The 18,789-nt window shown below is 36.8% G+C and overlaps 3 protein-coding genes across 4 annotated transcripts; 1 reads left to right on the plus strand and 2 right to left on the minus strand.

Annotated features, from left to right (window-relative positions):
- The first annotated feature begins 2,719 nt into the window (after positions 1–2,719).
- LOC18439444 (uncharacterized) lies at positions 2,720–3,427 on the plus strand. Its single transcript, XM_006849609.4, has one exon. The coding sequence runs from the start codon at positions 2,723–2,725 to the stop codon at positions 3,038–3,040; it is 318 nt and encodes a 105-aa protein (XP_006849672.2). The 5' UTR covers positions 2,720–2,722; the 3' UTR covers positions 3,041–3,427.
- A 501-nt stretch (positions 3,428–3,928) lies between these two features.
- LOC18439443 (DNA repair protein rhp7) lies at positions 3,929–12,757 on the minus strand. Of its 2 annotated transcripts, XM_088864274.1 has the most exons (7): positions 9,756–12,757; positions 8,778–9,199; positions 8,004–8,059; positions 7,734–7,898; positions 6,172–6,247; positions 5,079–5,237; positions 3,929–4,457 (listed from the first exon to the last, which is right to left on the minus strand). In XM_088864274.1, the coding sequence occupies exons 1-4, from the start codon at positions 11,304–11,306 to the stop codon at positions 7,891–7,893; spliced, it is 2,037 nt and encodes a 678-aa protein (XP_088720400.1). In that variant the 5' UTR covers positions 11,307–12,757; the 3' UTR covers positions 3,929–4,457; positions 5,079–5,237; positions 6,172–6,247; positions 7,734–7,890. The 2 variants fall into 2 exon arrangements, with proteins under 2 accessions (XP_088720400.1, XP_006849671.2); XM_006849608.4 differs by lacking the exon at positions 8,004–8,059 and having other exon boundaries at positions 9,756–10,205.
- Positions 12,758–13,379: 622 nt separating this feature from the next.
- On the minus strand, positions 13,380–18,170 carry LOC18439442 (uncharacterized). Its single transcript, XM_006849607.4, has 2 exons — positions 18,087–18,170; positions 13,380–14,702 (listed from the first exon to the last, which is right to left on the minus strand). Exons 1-2 carry the CDS (start codon positions 18,145–18,147, stop codon positions 14,125–14,127), a joined length of 639 nt encoding a protein of 212 aa, XP_006849670.1. The 5' UTR covers positions 18,148–18,170; the 3' UTR covers positions 13,380–14,124.
- Between the last annotated feature and the right edge of the window lie 619 nt (positions 18,171–18,789).

Below are 18,789 nucleotides of genomic sequence, written 5' to 3' on the forward strand. Positions count from 1 at the left end.
TCTGGTTGAGCCTCTCTTTTTCTTTTTCTTTTTTGGCCCTTTCTTTACAATTATATACCCATATTATTGACAACAATGTCACAATAACCTACCATTAGGTTTCAAGCCGTATGATTCGTCTTTTAATAGTAGCCGACTAAGAATTCTTATTGTATATGATCATTAATACACCCAAATGTATTTTATCTCCAACAGTTTACTGGTATTGGTAAGGTCCAACCAAACCCAGATCGATACCCAAATAGTGTTTTGGTCCAAGTTTTGGACCCAGACCCGACCCACGGGTCCAAATGTTGGACCCATATCCAGACCTGTGTTGAGTATACCCGGAGGTCCTTGGTTGGGGACTGGGTCCATTGCCACCCCTAACTCATTATATATCGAATTGTATGGCTTGGGGTGAATCATGAAGTTCGAGAATGTTTTTTGCAACTTTGCGTCCAATCAATGACACTCTTACAACCATCCATTTTGAAATCTAAGGGACAAGAATAATTTTAGCCTTTTATATGTAAAAGGTAAATAGTCGCTTTGTAAAATAGTTACCTTTATTATAGAGTAGTCGCAAACACCCCAAATTGTTATATCTAAATTTTGACTATTGGGATATGTCAATTATGTACACAAAATTCCAAAGAACGAAAGACTTCTCCAAGTTGTCAGTATAGTTATTAGTTTATTTCAAGTCGTTCAGATTTCACATCTAATAGCTAAAAGTGGCAGGGTTTTTTTTTTTGAAAAATCTTGCAATTATACTTCCCTTAGAATATTTGGGGTGGACTAATCATTTTTAAGGGGTTTAGAGTAGCCATCCTAAGCAAGCCCTAAGATAACTAGGTATCCGATTCCCCCCGTTTACATTGAATGAATAATTATCACTTTATACAATATATTCTTATGTTCTTTGACTCGTATGGTGCTAACGAGGGAGCATAAAAAAGAGCAGCTTAGGAGAATTTTTTATGGGAAAATTAACTCCACCTAAAAATCACTACTCATTGAAATTTTCTCGAACTGTATGTCATATTTGAGATGTTAAATTTCACATTAGATGGTTATAAGTAAGGGTACGGTTTTTATAACTTTAAACAATTCAATTAAGGTGCACTTCCAAATTTTATTATAACATGTAATTTTTTTGTAAAAAATTCTTAGAATTATCTTAAAATCTATTTTCATATTTAACTAAAAAATTTAAATTAAAAAAATGGTTAAAATCAAATAGATATGTAAATATATAAAAATCTTGAAAATGGACGGTCTAGATAATGTGTTACAAGATGCACTATTTTTTAGACTCAAAAACTCTGTTTTTTCATATTCATACATCTTGATGTCGAGATGATCGATTAGAGGGTTTTTCAACATTAAAACAACATTTCCGATATATTTTTGAGGTGCATATGTGATTTTACATTTTAAGGTTGCAACCCTATATAAACTTTTTCTTATAAGTAATTGTGACACTCTTGTCCAATAGATAAATGATCTCATTGTATACAATCCCTTATTAAAAAAGTAAATTTTAACATTTTCAACATTTGGATTTTGCTAGAAAGTGAATGGTCCACCATGATTGTTACTTTTTCAAAAATATAGATTTTATTTTAATTTTTTAATTTTTAATTTGTTTTATTTTTATTTAGTGGGTTGCTAGAATCGAGAAGTGACAAATCTTGGGTACTAAAAATACTCTCCCTAGAGAGAATTTTAACAAATTTTTTGCAATTCAAATATTAATTTTCTTTTATATCATCTATGGGAAATGGAAGCACCGTATGCTTATCTTTCAGCACCAACGAAAGCTTCATAAAGAAGACAAAAGAGAATCAATACTCTCTTTCTTTCATTAGGTTGAAACGAAGAAGCTTTACTAACAAGACTCGATAGAACAAATACAACAGGTTTTAGAAGGTTTATACAAAAAAACAAAAGGTTCATACAAGTTAGAAAATGTTTAAAAAAGACCTTTATAACATACACACCTTTGGTTGAAAACTTCCACCATCTCTCTCTCCTACTCAGGTTTGGAACTTCTAGAGGTAAGACTTTCTCTCTCTCAACTTTTAGAGTTAAGATTCTCTCTCTCGTTTAGAACTTCTAGAGGGAAAACTCTATCTCTCTCTCTCTCTCTCCAACTTCTAGAGCTAAGACTCTCTCTCTGTCTCTCAACTTCTAGACCTAAGATTCTTTCTCTCTCTCTCTGGATACTAGAGGTAAGATTCTCTCTCTCTCCTCTCTCCACACTTAGATTTAGAACATATAGAGATGAGAGGTCTGTCAACTAGGTGTCTCTCTCTCTCCACACTAAGATTTAGTGCATCTAGAGATGAGAGGTCTGTTAAGTGATAAAGAGGAGTCTCTCTCTCTGTCTATCTCTTCACACTTGGTTTTAGAACATGTAGAAATGAGAGGCCTAACAAGTAGATAAAAAGGGGATAACAATATCATTCTCATGTACATATTTTAAAACAAAGCCATTTGTTCGCTTACTTGGGCGGCCAACCTCCCGTCAATATATAACCCCTTCTTGCTTCGTCCCGTCAAACTACAATCTCTCTCCCCTCTCTCTCTCTCTCTCTCTCTCTCTCTCTCTCTCTCGCTATATATATATATATATATATCCCCTCCTCCTCCTTAATCTTCAACCCTTCAATATATCCCCTTTTTGCTCCATTGTCTTTCCCCCATCAAACTATCCCACTGATCTCTCTCTCCATGAATGGGTCCTAGACCCTCAACAGGTGAAAAGCTCTTGGCCTTCTCCATCACCATTATAGCCGCCCTCTCGCCGCTCTATGTAGGCCAAAAACCCGCACCAAAAGCCGAACCCGAAGCCGAAGAAAGTAAATTTTCTATCTTACCCCTGCTTCTCCTAATATTGATCGTGTGCATAAACTTGTCTCGGTGCTTTGATAGGAGGCTCACACGGCTTGATCCTTATTGGATCCACAGGGCTGGTGGCTCTTCTTTGGGGATCGTTGCCATGCTTTCAGTACTTTTCTTTGTGCTCAAATTCAAGACTTCTTTGGAGAATTAGAGAGAGAGCCTGAGCTCAATTGGTGCTCCAATGGAAAGACTTCAATAAAGAACTAATACTCTTTACAGAGAGAGAGACAGAGAGCTGAGCTCAATTAAGTACTGTTTTTCTCCTTTTTTGAGGAAATTGGTAAGCTGAGCTCAATTCTTGAGATAATTTCATTTTTTTTTTTTTTTTTTGAGAAAATTGGTTTATGGTCTTGGTTATGCTAGAGAGAAAAGGGCTTGAAATGGGGGTCGTGCTGGTTCTCGGTCGGACTTGTTCATTTTAATACATTGTGGCTTGTGACTCAAATCTTGTGGCAAGCTTAAAGAGGCTTGTTTCAGATATTTACGTGAAAAAATTTTCTCGACTTGCTCATATTAATAGAATCAAATCTTTTGACTAGCTTAAGGGCTTGGTTGAAAAAAATTTCTCATGTTAGGTCCCTCTCTCTGATTATGTTTGGGACTTATACGATAGTTCACAAATAACGGAAAAAGTTCATGTGAGGATGTAACCTTAAAATGTAGAATTAAGGTACAGCTCAAAAATCCATCATAAATGATTGTTGTTTTAATGTTGGAAAATCATCTAATTGATCTTGCAACACATTATCTGGTCTATCTATTTTCAAAATTTTCAAGTGTTCACAAATCTACTCGATTTGAACGATTTTGAATCTAAGATTTTATAATTAGAGATGAAAATTGATTCTCAAACCATCCTAAGAACTTTTTATACCAAAATTATATTTATGATAAAATTTAGAAGTGCGCGGTAATATGATTGTTTAAGGTTGGAACCCAATACAAACCACGCCCTTATAAGTAATACCGTGTAACCAATTGAGCTTGTGTGCCTGACATATGAGAATCAAACAAATAAGAATACATAATATGCAGCTTAGAAACCTTAACATCAATGCAATCTATTGCGTAGATTACTTCGTACAATTACATATAACAAATAAAAAAAAAGGGGTAAGTGATTACATATAACCACATACTTCACGACAACAGACAAATACCAAGATTTGGATAAATAAGAGCATGTATGCTGCATTCAAACATGCGGACACGCTTGTCTTCATGCAAGTTGAAAAAGTAACATTAATTTGTAGGTTGTTGGTTCCCGACTGCCACATTACTGTAGAGAGAGAGAGAGCCCGCTCTAGAGAGACAGAGAGGAGAGGAGGGGGAGTGGGTGCTCAAAATTCACCAGATCCCCCCATGGATGGAGGATGTTTGAACAAAGGGCTCATTCACAGCAGTGACTATTCCGAGAGAGAGAGAGAGAGAGAGAGAGAGAAGAGGGGGGTTTGGGGTTAGAATTCACCAGATTCCCACATGGATGGAGGATAATTGAATAAGGGCTCATTCATCCCAATGATTCTCAAATTAGGATTTGAGTGGCCATTCAGAAACTTGGCTGTAACCTGCATTGTTCCCAAAAAAAAAGAAAAAATTCAATCCAGAGATAATTTTTAGAGCTCCATAGTTTGAAATAATATATAAATTTATCGAACTCAAAGAAACTTCCATTTCCATTTCACTGTAACTTCCATTTCCATTTCACTGTAATTTTTCTCTGTAACTTTTCCTTGAAATAGTTGAGATTGTACATGTATATTATATTGACACAAGTATTTTTCAATTTGTAGTAGAAAATGATCCACAAAATTATCAACCAACAGAAACCACTCCAATTCCAGTTCAGAAAAGTATTAGAATTTCCTAAAATGAAAAGAAAAATTCTAACCATTTACTCTGATTCTTTTAAACAACACATTACTGATCCAATTCATGGGCAGAATAAAACTGAGAGAGAGAGAGAATTCCCATATCCAAATTTATATGGAAAATCTGACTTTCCCTTAAAAATTAATATGAAAATTTATTAGGCTTCTCAGTTGTACATTTATACTTTCTCCATAATGTAGCTCACAGAACTATATCCTTCATAGGGTAGATTAAGAATCGGAACTTAGAAGAGACAGACCGAAGTTGAATAAGAAATAGAAAGAGAATCCCAACATCAAATTTAGAAACTGAAATACCTCAGTACAGCCAAATAGTCGCAGCTCTTGCAGATATAAACATGAATCCGCAATCAAACCAAGAGCCTCATCCGTCATCTCCCGGCACCATGACACATCGAGCCTCTGCAACTTCTTTGTGCAACATCTCGACATGGCCAATGCAGTTTGTTCACCAGCCTTTAACGATGCAAATGAAATTTAACTTAACAACCATGCAAATACAAGTTTAATTCATCGTAATAAACAGGTCCATGAATATAATATAATCTAATAATCAAAAAATTGGTAAGCCCATGTAAAGATTCAAGGATGCAAACACGTCCATGCAGAAAACATAGTATAAATTCCAAATCAGTCACCCAATTTAGCTGTCTCCAGGTCCATGCAGAAAATATAGAGTAAATTCCAAATGAGTCGCCCAATTAATCTCTCTCTCTCTCTCTCTCTCTCTCTCAAACACACACACACTCACACACTCACATACACACACACATACCAAGAAAAATCCATGAATTCATGCTGGCAACTTTCAGCTCAAACATTGACATTCGGGTTGTGTCTGAACCATGATCTCACTTTAATACGTGAGAAGAGGATTGAAAGTGCAAATCCTAAATATAGACATTACAAACATGAGGCTTGCATAATGCGCCCTCCTTATACTGTAAGTAAGGGACACTATCTAAAATTTTACCAAGAGATGTAATCCCAGTGTTGGAAACCTTATGACAGCTTAAAAATCTATTTCCATTCCTAGTTATGAAGTTTAAGATTCCAAAGCAATACAGATCAAGCAATTCTATGAATGCTTGAAAAATCTTAAAAAATAGATGCTCATATAACTTGTTACAAAATGCACTATTTTTAGGACTTAAAGATTTTTTTTTCTCTTCATATCCATACATCTCAAGTTTAAAATGATTAGTTGGAGGTTTCCCAACATCGGAACACCCTCTTCCAGAGGATTTTTGAGGTGCATCTTATTTTAATATTATAAGTTTGACACCCTATATAAATTTTTTACTTCACTAGAAGGACATTTCAAATGGTTTGTAAGGCATAAAAATATTATCTCTGAACTCATATGGGATATCAGAAGTAGATGCAATACCTGCTTAACTCCACTCAGCGAAAGGTCCTTCAAAGAATTTCCACGTGTTTCAACAAAGGTGGAAACTGCTTCATCGCTGTCAATTATGCGAAGTTTCTGTGAGACACATATGTGCTTGGAAGCAGAATACCATAAATCTTATTGACTATACTATAATATCTACCAAATATTGAATGAAATGAAGAATATCAAGCAACAAAGGGTATCAAAGAGAACATGAATCAGAAAAGATAAAAATTGGAAGTCGAAAAAGAAAGACAAACTCAAACAGACAGAACTGCTAATGGAATTGAGAATTTTAACATAATGTCTGTCCTAAAACAAGTGAAAAAGAAAATGTATGAAAGCATACATGCTTATGTCCCAAAAAGAATAAACTATAAAAGGAAAAAGAAAAATGTACAAAAGTACAGTCTGATGTTGACAAAGAATCCAAATCATAGATAGGCATGCATCTATCTATTAATCAGGAATTGTTACGCAGCATGCATGCCTGCTATAGATTGGTGAATGAAAACCTAGATAAATGGATAGGCATGTAATCAATTTATTTTTCGAGACTAAGCATATTTTGAAGAAAAAAATATATCAAAAAAATTATATAGAGAAAATGCCCAAGAAAAAAGAAACTAAGGCCTAACTCCCTCCAAAAAAGAGCGCACCGTCCCCAACAAAGAAATAGCAGCCAAGATCGTATACAAAAGGGAGACTACCACTCTGAGAGAAGTCACCTAATAAGTAGCTTAGAAAACCAGTTCTCATTGACCAACTGGTCCACCAACTACTTGGATTCCAAGTTTTTAAAGTTGCGACGGATTTAGAATAACTGTAACCAATAAACAATATTGCCAGCACCAAATGATCAATGAATGGGTATCTCTCGCAAGCCCCAACTCAACATAAAGGAACCATGTTGAGGGCTCTAGATATAACAAACACTCAATGGGAGGCTGAAGGCCCGAGAAGTGGAGGAGGTCAGAGCTTTTCTTCAGTCTATCATCTCAGATATGGCATGCAATCTGTCCACAGATATGCTACATACAAGTTGTAAGACCATGTCCGTTTGAATTCTGAGAACACTATCTATCTCTCAGTAGGATGTGTGCGTGTGCATGTGTGTGTCTGTGAAACGTGTTTTCTGGTTTGCTTTAAATTCTGAAATTTAAAAACTAAGATACATATGAAATCGGAATCCTTAATGAAACTAGTGTCTACTGCTGCATGTTGTGCTGATTTCCAACAAATTTTGGCTGCATGTCACCCTGGGGCACAAAAGGCTCTAAGGCTATACATGGTACTCTCAATTCCTAAACAGAGGGTACATATGATCATGAGTATGTGCATCCACATGTGAAGAAAATTGTGCATATGGGTATCTAGCATGCAAAAACACAAAAAAATGTATTGCGAGATACCACAATTCAGACCCAATAGAAGTACCTTGAATCAATAAAATAGGAAAAGATATGGATCATATTAATCAATTATAAAGTACACTTTTTTCTTATTACTAAGCGTGGATGACGAAATATCCCTTGGAGAACATGGAAGTTTTGATAAACCTGAAAACACCATGGCCTAGAGTCAACTTTTCGAGTGATGAGGTGCAACCATGCGTAAGAGAGGTGATGGCCAAGTCAGTTAGCTTCAGCAAGTTATCCAAGTTGAGAGCACGCAATCCATTGCAATACGCTGCGATGTATTCAATGGACTTATCAGTCAACTCTCTGCATCAAAAGTAATGATTATTAATGTCAATGGGAATATCATGAATGGAACTGCTAAAAAGAAGTCCTGTTATTTTGTTCCATAATCATCATAAAACAAATTACCATCGATGGTAGAATACTTCTGAAGTTGAGAAGAGGCTGGTTCTCCTAATATATGTCTAAGGAAAGCAAAACAAATACAAATTAAGGATCGTGCATCTCCGCAACATATGGGCCCATAGACTATTTCTTAAATATATTCAAGATGTTTTAGGCATAAGAAATAAATGAGTTAAATAGACTCTTTCAGATCATGGGAAATAACAAAAAGACATCAGACTATTCAATATGAGGGGGATTCTGTTAGAAAATTAGTAGGACAACCAGAAGGATGACAAGTGGATAGGAATAGTAACTCCTAAAGACATCTTCCTAGTTAGAACATATGAGCATTTCTATGGAAAAGATGTCCATTAAGAAAGGAACCAGAACCTCACAGTATGAATTTCAGAAAAATGCTGTTTGTGTTTAGATATCTAGAAAGATAAAAATCAACGTTTTGTCATAGGCATGTTATATTGTATAATTTCTCAATAAAAAGCATGTTATATTGTATAATCCAAGACTATGAAAAAACCAAAGTTTATTGGCGTCACCACAGTTCGAAGAAATGTGGAATAATGGAAAGAAAATGGGACCTACCATCGGGACACATCTCGTTCTCGTGAGACCCAGTCTCTCTCCATCATCATCCACCATTTGATTGGATGGTGATGACCCCCATTAGACTGGGGTTTCTATAGTCCATTACACTATAGAAAATTTTTCCATATTTTTCTCCCGGAAACTGATTGAAAGTAGAAAAGTCAGTAGTTAAACACTCAACAAGAAACCAACCTGCAACGGGCAAGTCCAAGCTCCTTCAGGCAACAACCATGAGACAGCATCAACTCACTGATGAATCTGTCCGAAACATTTTGCAATCCCACAATTGAAAGTACTTCCAAATTCTCTATCTTCTTTAATGACGGAAGGATTGCCTTTGCATCGAACTGGTCACAATCATCAATATACAATTCCCTCAATACAGATCCCAACTTAACCACTAAAGTCTGAATACCCACTTCACTAAGGAAAGAGCATTGGCTCAAATTTATAGACCTCAGTGAAGGAGTAGAGGAAACCAGTGAATCTAGTCCAGAGTCAGAAAGACAGTATGCTCCACGAATAGAAATATTAGTTAACAAAGGAAAACCAGTGGTTATAGACTGCAAAAGACCATCTGTCATGCTTCGCCCACAAAAATCAAATTGAAGAACCTGATACACATAGGAAAACAGTTAGCAAATGGGAATATTGCCATTGGAAAAGACAAAAAAATTGCTCATCCACTGAAGCTTCTAATGGCTTTGTTATCCAATATGTAAGATGCCAGGTAGATTATAAAAGTATGAACATGGAATTTAATTCAAATAAAATAATAATCTCAAGACGCATAATAAGTAATGAATGCCACAGCAGCTGATATGAACTACTTTTAAGATCTCTCTCTCTCTCTCTCTCTCTCTCTCTCTCTCTCTCTCTCTCTCACACACACACACACACACACACACACACACACAAATGTCATATATTGACAAGAATAGGGTTTCTCATAAACGTTATGATGGAAAGCGTCGTTTCCTCTTCACTCACTCATGTATTTTCTTCACACACCCAAAAAAAGCTCCAAACAGAGCATAAAAAGCATGGAAACTAAGGAAACTACCAATTTCAGCAAAAAGTGATTGGATAAGCAAGATATCATGCTATTCAAGAAGTAAAATAAAATGTATACACATTAGATCAAAAATATCATGGTTTTTGAGGGGAGACCTTCAATTCTTCACCATTAAAATTTCCCAGAATGCTTTGAAGTTCCTCTTGGGTCACTAGAGAACAATCCCAAACCCTAATTTCAGATGGGCACCCACTGAAAAGCAGCCCCATAATATTTGAATTCATTTTCCGAGACTTGTGGGCTGCTTTACTGAACTTATTCCTGAACAATTCAGGAAAATTCGACCAATTTTCCAGGGAAGCAACGGCTTCCAAATTCTTGCTCAAAGCCCCAAAACATAGTTGTTCCAGCGATGGGGGCTTCGAGACCCGGGCTTCTTGTTTATTAGAAGGAACCCAGTTGATCAAAGAGGGCCCTGAGGTTTTACGGCTAGCAAGCCTCTGTTTTCGAGCTTCCAGTTCAGTTTCTCTCTTATCCAGAAGGTCATAGGCTGTACTGAAAGGCCCTGGCCAATTTTCTTCTCCTTCTTTGTGATCTTCTCTTTCTACTTCTTCTATCTCTGGTTGGAATCGAGCGAATCTCTCTGCAACTGAACGAGCAACTTGACGATTTGCTTCTCTCCTTGAATTCCATTTGGGATTATCAAACAGAATTTCATTTTCATTATTTGAACCATCAATCCATGATTCTTGTCGTATCTGCTCGTGTTCTGGTTCATCTTCGATAAGAATCACAAGTGGATTATCAATGGCCTTGCCCAAAACTGAACCACTGTGGATATCCTGGTTTTGGCTTCTTTCATTCTCTTGATTAAAATGAGTGAACCCAGGAAAACTTACAGCAATGTGGCCTGAATCTGATATAGCTTTCCCTTTATCTCTAGACCTTTTGGGCCTTGTTGAGCATGAACCAATGTGGCCTGAATCTAATACAGCTTTCCCTTTATCTCTAGACCTTTTGGCCCTTTTGGAGCATGAACCACTTGTTTCTGTAACATCATCAACTGGTTTCTCAAATCCTGATCCTCCATTTTTCTGTTGATTTTCCAGTCTCTCTTCAAACTCTTTCACATTTCTAGCAATTTCAGAAAGAGTTCCTAAGGAATTCAGAGACTCCACACCTTTCGTCTCCAACAATTCAGAGCCAGATAAATTTTGATCCCAAGCTTCTTCCTTTCTCGATTTCTTTAGGCGCTCATTTGAATCTTGAACCAGTAATCTCTTAACACCCGATTTCTTGGTACTTTCATCGCCATTATATATGTTATCTCGTCCATCCAAACCTAACTTAGGAGCAAGCCTTGCACTCTTCCTAACTGGTTTAGAACCAGAGCAGGTGGAAAACCCAATCCCTAACGCTAACCATGATCCTGAACTCGTATTATCTTTCTCCTCATCAGGGCCAGCACTCAAACCTGACCTTGACTCTAAGTTTCGCCTTGCCCTCCGCAAGAAAGGGCCGCTGATTGTATAATTGCCATTAGGGCTAAGGCCAAGCCCTAACCCTGATTCTGACAGGGAAGAAGGGGATGCAGCATGGGTTCGGAGCTTCTGGTCAGGTTGGACTGGCGTCATTGGTTCAATCTTAGGGTTTGGAGATTCTTTTACAACGGCTTCTGTAATGGTTCCTGATCGCAACACCGGCATGGTATTTAGGCGCAGGAAATGCCTGATGAGGAGAGAGAGAGAGAGGAGAAAATGAAAGGATGAGAGAGAAATAGATGAAAATGGCTCAAGAAAGATAGAGAGCAGGATGATTAGAGAGAGAGTGTGAAGGGTCTTGATTGTAGAGAGAGAGTAGGGTTTTGAGTTTTGAGAGAAAGAGAAATGGAGGGAGCAAAAGGACCGTTAGTGTCCTAAAACTTCTTCCATACGCAATCTTTCCCGGGCTTTTATGTTTCCCGCGAATCTTTTACAAGTCGAATCAAAACGTTAGGGATCCCCAATTCTTACAACCGGATTGGCGGGGCATATCATATACCCACCAATTGGTGTCCGAATCACAGATCCAAAAATTTTCAAATAAAATAAAATAAAATTTGGGGATTTATAGAGGACCTAAAAGTACATTAGATAATTATAAAAATGTGTTTTAAGGGGATTTCAAGGGAGGCTCGGAACCCATGCTATCACAACATTGGTTTGGTCCTGACTGGATTTCTGTCTGGATTGACAATCCGGATTGAAAATCATTGAGTTTTAAAATGCTGATTTGGTATAAAAATTATGCAACCTACTGGAATGTACTTGTCTTTATTTTTAAAAGATTTATTTGTAATTGAAGAGCAATTAGACTTGATAATATTTCTGGAGTATAAATTTTTATAATTAAATATAAAAATATATTTTCAAGCCATCCTAAAAATTTCCTAACACCTAAATTAGGTGTTATGATAAAATTTGGAGGTATGCCTATCGTTTAAGGTCGCAACCTTATACAAACTACACTCAACTTTTAATGGTATTCTCCCTTTCTATATACGGCTGTCATTTTCTCTCATTACTCACTAGTCTTTCTCTCACATTCATAAATTAAAGCCTCATTATCTTTGTTCTTTGTTTTCTTTACGCATTTGTTTCTCACCTCTTCTCTTATTTTCTCTCTCTAAAAATCTTCCTTCCATTTCATATTTGTTTGTTGATAACTTGGAAACCTCTCACCTATTTTCCCATGTCTGGGAAACAACAATGAGGGTCCACACTACACCAACTTTGCAGTCTTTACTCACAGGCTACTACTTCTCTCTCTAGTCTTCCATTTCTCCCTCTAAAATTACAAAATTTTGATCTTATTTGTTTTGGTTATTGATTGTCTCCCTCTCTATCCATTCAATCCTTGCCCAAAAAACCATTTAATTGAAAAGCTCTGAGTTTCGAACCCCTGATTACATATTTCTTATTGTTCATTTAGGAGGTCTATCACTTGAGGATTTCAATGAATTCCAAAACCTTGTCAATGATAGAGAGACACAGAAATCTTAAAAAATTTATGAATAATTTGAACAAAAGAGATTTGATAGGAGCAGTCTCCTCTATTTTCTCATACTCACTGGAAGGTCAAATAATCATTTTCTCCCTCAAAATTTTGTGTGAACTCTCAGGCCAATTTTATCTTTTCCTTATCAAGGCTGACGATTTGTGTTGTAAATTTGTGATTTTGATTCGTGTAATCTAGAGATAAAATTGTGGTTGCAGGCATCGAACTCTCAATCTGAAAGAGAGAGAGCTCGCAAATGCAAAAAGAAGATGAAAATCTGAAAAAGGATATTATCAGATCACTTAAGGCCTACGCCTCACAAACAGTGTCGCATCTCAAAATTCATGCAGTTATATGGGTTGAAAATTCCAACCTTGATTATGGAATTTGAATCTTAAAAACTAGTTCAAATGTGATTGATCTATGAACACCTGAAAATAGACCGTTGAGGTAATGTATTACAAGATACATTATTTTGAAGGCTTGAAATTGGTTTTATTTTTTTTCAAAAACATAATTATCAAGTTGCTTAGATCAATTTGAGGGTTTTCTAACACCAAAATTGCAATTTTTGATGAAAATCCATATGGATCAGTCGTTTTTCTCAAACCCACAATTTCCAAAGAGAAATTAAATCATAGGAAGGGCGCTTTCCCTCAACTTTAAGATTGATGTAACAAAGATCACACTTGGAACAAATTGGGAAATCCCTGTAAATTTGAAGAATATGAGAAAAACCTCCAAAGCATAAATCACAGCAAGATACATTGAGATGAATTAAGAAGTTAACCTCCAAACAATGAAGCCATTTGTTTTTTGTTCTCATACCCAATTGGGGTCTTTCACCACCCAATCAATTCAATGAAAGGTGTGGTAAAAGAATGAAGAAAACAAATAACTCAGCAGTAGACAACTCGGAGAGTTACCCCAGCAAAAGAGAGAGAGAGAGAGAGAGAGAGAGAGAGAGAGAGAGAGAGAGAGAGAGAGAGAGAAATGGAGAGGGTCACCTAGGCATAGCAAGGGATAAAGTTCCAAGATGGAAAATAAACAGAGGAAGCAGAGGGAGAGAAAGAAGCTTCAGATTTTCAGAGAGACTTCCAAGTAGGAAGGTTCAGATTTCAGAGAGACAGAGAGGTAGAAGGTTCAAACTTTTGAGAGTGAGACTTCCAAATGAGAAACAAAAGTAGAAGTTTCATACTAGAGAGAGAGAAAGAGACTTGCAAGATGAGAGACAGACGTAGAAGCTTCAAACTGAGAGAGAGAAAGAGACTTCCAAAATGAAAAACAGAATCAGAAGTTTCATACTAGAGAGAGAGAGACTTGCAAGATGGAGACAAAAGTAGAAGCTTCTAACTCAAAGAGAGAGAGACAGAATGCCAAGATGAGAAACAAAGGCAAAAGTTTTGACTTCAGAGAGAGAGTGAAAGACACATGATGAGAGACAGAAGAAGCTACAAACTTCAGAAAGGGAGAGAGGAAACACCACGCTCACAAGGCAAAGCCGAAGCCCACCATTAGGAGAAGGCCAAGAATGCCAACCCCACCACCCAATCTTCCACCCATCGCCCCACTACATGTCTCGTTGGTGCCACTGTAACACCCAGGCCGTTGCTTCGAAGCAACTCCACCAGGTAGCACAAAGCTACTGCTGGAAGCCCCATTGCTAAACAAAACACACCAAAAATAAGGCGCCCCACCATCAGTTCCACTGACCCCAGCTCCCACCTCAGTGTGATTCTTATTGTATAGTATAGCCAAGCTCTTGTTGTTATGGATTAGGAGATTTGAGAAGGCCTCAGTGGCATGGACGTAACTTGACTGGCAACCGAGGAGGCGACCAGTAACTTGGGCAAGGGATGATGGCTCAACCCCGCAATTTGGGGCGAAAGTTTGGGCGAAATCGGCATCAGCTGGCTTCTTATCATTGGCCTCATCGCACCGGCCCTGGTAGGCCTTGATGTATTGGAGGGCCATGCACCCGAGGCCTGGGTTGTCATGGAGAGAGGCGAGCTTGAGGGCTGTGCGGTTTGCATTGAGTGCTGCAACTAGCTCATCAGCAGGGTTGCCTGCAATGGCGAAACAATTGAGAGTGCATGAATAGAACTCTTTCTCTGTCAATGTCAATGTGTGTGTGCACGCATGTGTGTGGTGTGGATTCAGAAGAGTAAACCTTTTCCAAAAAATCTTATTATGGTTAAGCCATGTAACCTAGAGATGCCAAAGTCTCAAAATGCCAAAAGAGGAGCGAATAATGGGATTGGGAAAAGAGGAAACAAACAATCCAATAGGCATCCCATATTCCTAATTTATCTTACTCTCTTATGGTCATCAAGAAGGATCTACATATTGGATTCATGAGCCCACGAAACAATAAATCGATGATGTACGTTATGGAGGGGTTGCATAGGTCCTATTTTAATGGTCCGAAATATATATTTTATCATCATCATAGCCTTTTCTCAATTAATTGGGGTCAGAAACATACATTTATGTTATAAAAATAAAAAAATCAAACATTCTATTAAAGTTTAAACACTGATTCCCGGAAAAAGAAAAAGCAGAGGTTGAACAAGTTGGAGTGGTACTACTCTCAAAATTGACCACCAAACTATGTCTTTGAACAAACTCAGTAGGCAAAAATAAAAAACTGCAATCAATCAAGACTCGCAAAGAATCTCCAAATTAAAACAAAATAAAGGTAACCTATTCAATTAAGACGCAAAGAACATGTTTATAAATGCTTCTTATTCCTTACCTATTCAATGTGCAATCTTGACCATAGCACACTTATCCCCTCCTCATTTTGTAACCTGAAATAGTGTAATCTATCATAACAAGTTGGGCAGACCCTAACCCATCCATAGAATCTAGTGAAGGCCATCTTCAATGACAAAAGAGTCTTAAGAGGAAAATCAGGAAATTGTTAACAAATACAAACTAAATAAGATTAATCCCACATAAAATTAAAACTGCCCGTACCACGATTGGTCATGTTATCACCAGCTACAATCCGTGCATCCATTTAACATCCAGCTAACTGTATTTTCAAACAAATCCTCATAGTGCCCTGTTTCCAGTATTCCTTCCCTTGATCCCTCAGTCAAATCAACATGGACCCCTCTTCCTTTCCAACAATGGAAAATATGGGACATTTTTCACTTTTAACTTGCCAAACTAGAATCCTGAGGTCCTGGTTATTGAGGAGATCAAATATCCTACCACTCACGAGGACAGACCAAGCAAGGCACACTCCCCTGCTTAGGCTTATTTTCATGTGCTTCTTATAAGAATCTTGAATGTTTTGGGCGTGATTGACAATTATGTGCATGGTGAGCTCAGATAGTACTGCACAAAAAGCATCAGATGGAAGTTATGTCCTCCAATAACCCAAACTTCTAAAGTGACAATAGAGATGTCACTGTTTACATGAATTTTAGCGGCCTTTGACCAAGGGATTCAGCTAAATGAGCTTGCAAGTAGGGAAGGCAAGTAAGAAACAATGGGTGAAGCAAAATATTCCTCTCAAGAAATCCAAACCCAAGAGTTGCATTTTGTTCTAGCTTTAGGAGGTGTTCTCAAACATTAATCTCGAATAACCACCATCACATGCTAACTGTTTGGAAGGGCCTCGGTTGAACACTGAATGTTGTCATGTGTGCCTGGGGATTTCTGTGAATCCATTTGCATTTGTTGACACTGAAATTTCTGTCCATGTCCATGCAATATCAACTATTGTTTTTAGCATATTATGAAGCATGACATTCCTCATCTAGGATTGCAGTATATAGCTATGCAGGAATGGCCAGAAAAACCCCAACACTCATCAAATCAATTAGATCACATTTACTTGAGACCATCTCAGTTTTGGGGCAGTCTAAAATTTGCCTCTCCCTTCTCATTCTGGTCATCTAATACACAATGCACGATAAGCTTAAAATTCATGTACTAAACTTCTTACCATTTGCGAGATATGCACCATGGAATGTGGGATCATATGCTTTTCCCTGTCCTCCTCCTTTCATGTCCTCCTCCTTTCATGCCCTCCCTGCTTTATAATTTACCACCACCTTTTAGTTCCGTTTTCATTGTTAAGACTTCATTCAAGATTGATTGAGACATAGCTCATGAAGCTAGGCTCTATACACTCAAAGGGATCTGCTCTTAAGAAGTTGACCTTCAGATGTTTCAATCTTTTCTTTGGTTTCACGTTTGTAGTGTGCAATTCAAATACAAGATTTTAAGACATCATAAATGCAGAAGAATTGCAGTAGGGCTCAAAAAATAAAGTTCCTAAGCAGTGGCAGGTGAACCATGGGATGGAAACCTCAGCTCCTATGTTTGTATGGTCAGAGCATCTGGGGGTTGCCTATACCCACTTCTTTACTTCTCCCTCTTTTTTGCTTGTACAGTCTGAGCACCCATCCTGTGGGTTGCCTGCTATTACTTCTAGCGGCTTTTATGACTAATTTTTATGCTTAATATGGTTATCCTATTTCTCTAAAAAACAAAAAGAAGGAAAAAAACAAAGGTTGGGCTCTATGAGAACAGGAATAAGTTGGAATTGAGTAAGTATTGGAATTACTATTCCATTGATTTATATTTTTTTCGATTTTTACTATCCTGTAATTTATTAGATTTTTTAAGAGGTAAAGCGACTTCTAAGATCCATATCAGTAAAATGAATCGAACAACTTAACTAGCCTCATTTACAGTCCATGAGCATAAATACATAATCAAACAAATACACACATAAAGCTGAATCTATGTCATACCGAACAAATGACATTATTCTCACAAGCATCAGCTCTTTGCTCTTTGGAAATTGGATCTGCATACATTTGTACCATGGATCTATTGTTTCGTATCATATCATGTAAATCATATTGTGTACATTTGAACGGGAGGAAATGTAGATCTGAGATTATAAAGACTCCAAGTCAAAAGTGATACCAAAATGTAAAGTGTATTACGCATTGATTACAAAATAATGTGATGAATATGATTCAAACTCAAATCCACTTCATTTGAACTATTCTTAGCGATCTACATTGAGTCAAACTTAAAATACCTGTGCTAAAAAACTTCAAGAGAAAAAAAGTTAACAGTCTGAAAAGTGGTCTGAAAAGTGGACTTTCATGAGATCTGCTCGATATGAAGCAGAAAATATGATTAAGAACCAAATTAAATCCAATAAACTACCATGAAGCGATCTACATTGAGTCAAACCTTGAAGATTTGTTCCAACTTACAACAAATAACAAATAAATAAATGGAAAGATAATGATTTTGAAGCAGAAAATGTACTTAAAAGGAGCGAGTTTCAGAGAATATTTGAACAAAAAATACAGAAAGCAAGGGAAAATGAGCTTAATAAACTAGATTCAGAGAGAACGGAGGGGTAAGAACGAGAGAAGGAAGGGAACCGAGGGCATTATGGTAATTTTTCTTACCGGTAGTGCCACCCGAAACTGTACTGAGGAGCAGTGAAGCAACGAAAAAAACGAGCTCCATTAATCCTGAACTCGATGCGTCTTAGAGTTCGGATCCGTGTTCTCTGCTATTTATATGGTGAGAGAGAAACTGGAGATGCCCAAATTAGTTCACAAATTTCGAAATGCCCCTCGAGAATTCATTGCAAGGGCGAAATTTTGGTCGATTTCGGTTGATTTTATAGATTGTATATACAAAGGTTCAAGCGTGAGTTGGTAAAATCGGATCGGCTAAGTCTCGGGAGTTTAATGTTCAAAAAATAAATTTAATAAAATGTAAAAAATATATTTAAAAAATAATTAAATAACGCATATCTAAATAAAGATAAAAAATATATATATAAATAAATATTAATGATCAAAACAATTTTCATTTTTGTCAAAAAAATGAAAAACATTAAAAAATATATATATTACAAACAAAATCCCTTATTGGATTGTTTAAAATTGCAACCTTATAGAAACCGTATCCAAAGTTAAATACCTGGGGTCAGTAACTCAAGGGCACATCTATAGCGAACCAATTTTTTATTCATCTGGGTGGTTATGACTCTCTTTTTTCAGAGAAACTATTATTTAAGGGATTATTATCCTACAAAAATATTTACATGTGGTAACATTTAAAAAAGGAAATAATTTATGTAAGATTGCAAGCTTATACTAT

The sequence above is a fragment of the Amborella trichopoda genome, chromosome 4 (genome assembly GCF_054954075.1).
Source record: "Amborella trichopoda isolate Santa Cruz 75 chromosome 4, AtrichopodaSantaCruz75HAP2 v2.0, whole genome shotgun sequence".
Lineage (NCBI taxonomy): Eukaryota > Viridiplantae > Streptophyta > Magnoliopsida > Amborellales > Amborellaceae > Amborella > Amborella trichopoda.

Excerpts from the sequence above, each read along its gene's own strand:
- LOC18439444 (XM_006849609.4), top strand. The coding sequence starts at position 2,723 with ATGGGTCCTAGACCCTCAACAGGTGAAAAGCTCTTGGCCTTCTCCATC.
- LOC18439443 (XM_088864274.1), bottom strand. The coding sequence starts at position 11,306 with ATGCCGGTGTTGCGATCAGGAACCATTACAGAAGCCGTTGTAAAAGAA. Across the intron at positions 9,200-9,755 it reads TTAATGGTGAAGAATTGAAG|GTTCTTCAATTTGATTTTTG; the intron begins GTCTCCCCTCAA and ends TATGTGTATCAG. Across the intron at positions 8,060-8,777 it reads CTTGGACTTGCCCGTTGCAG|ACATATATTAGGAGAACCAG; the intron begins GTTGGTTTCTTG and ends TGCTTTCCTTAG.
- LOC18439442 (XM_006849607.4), bottom strand. The coding sequence starts at position 18,147 with ATGGAGCTCGTTTTTTTCGTTGCTTCACTGCTCCTCAGTACAGTTTCG. Across the intron at positions 14,703-18,086 it reads AGTTTCGGGTGGCACTACCG|GCAACCCTGCTGATGAGCTA; the intron begins GTAAGAAAAATT and ends TCGCCATTGCAG.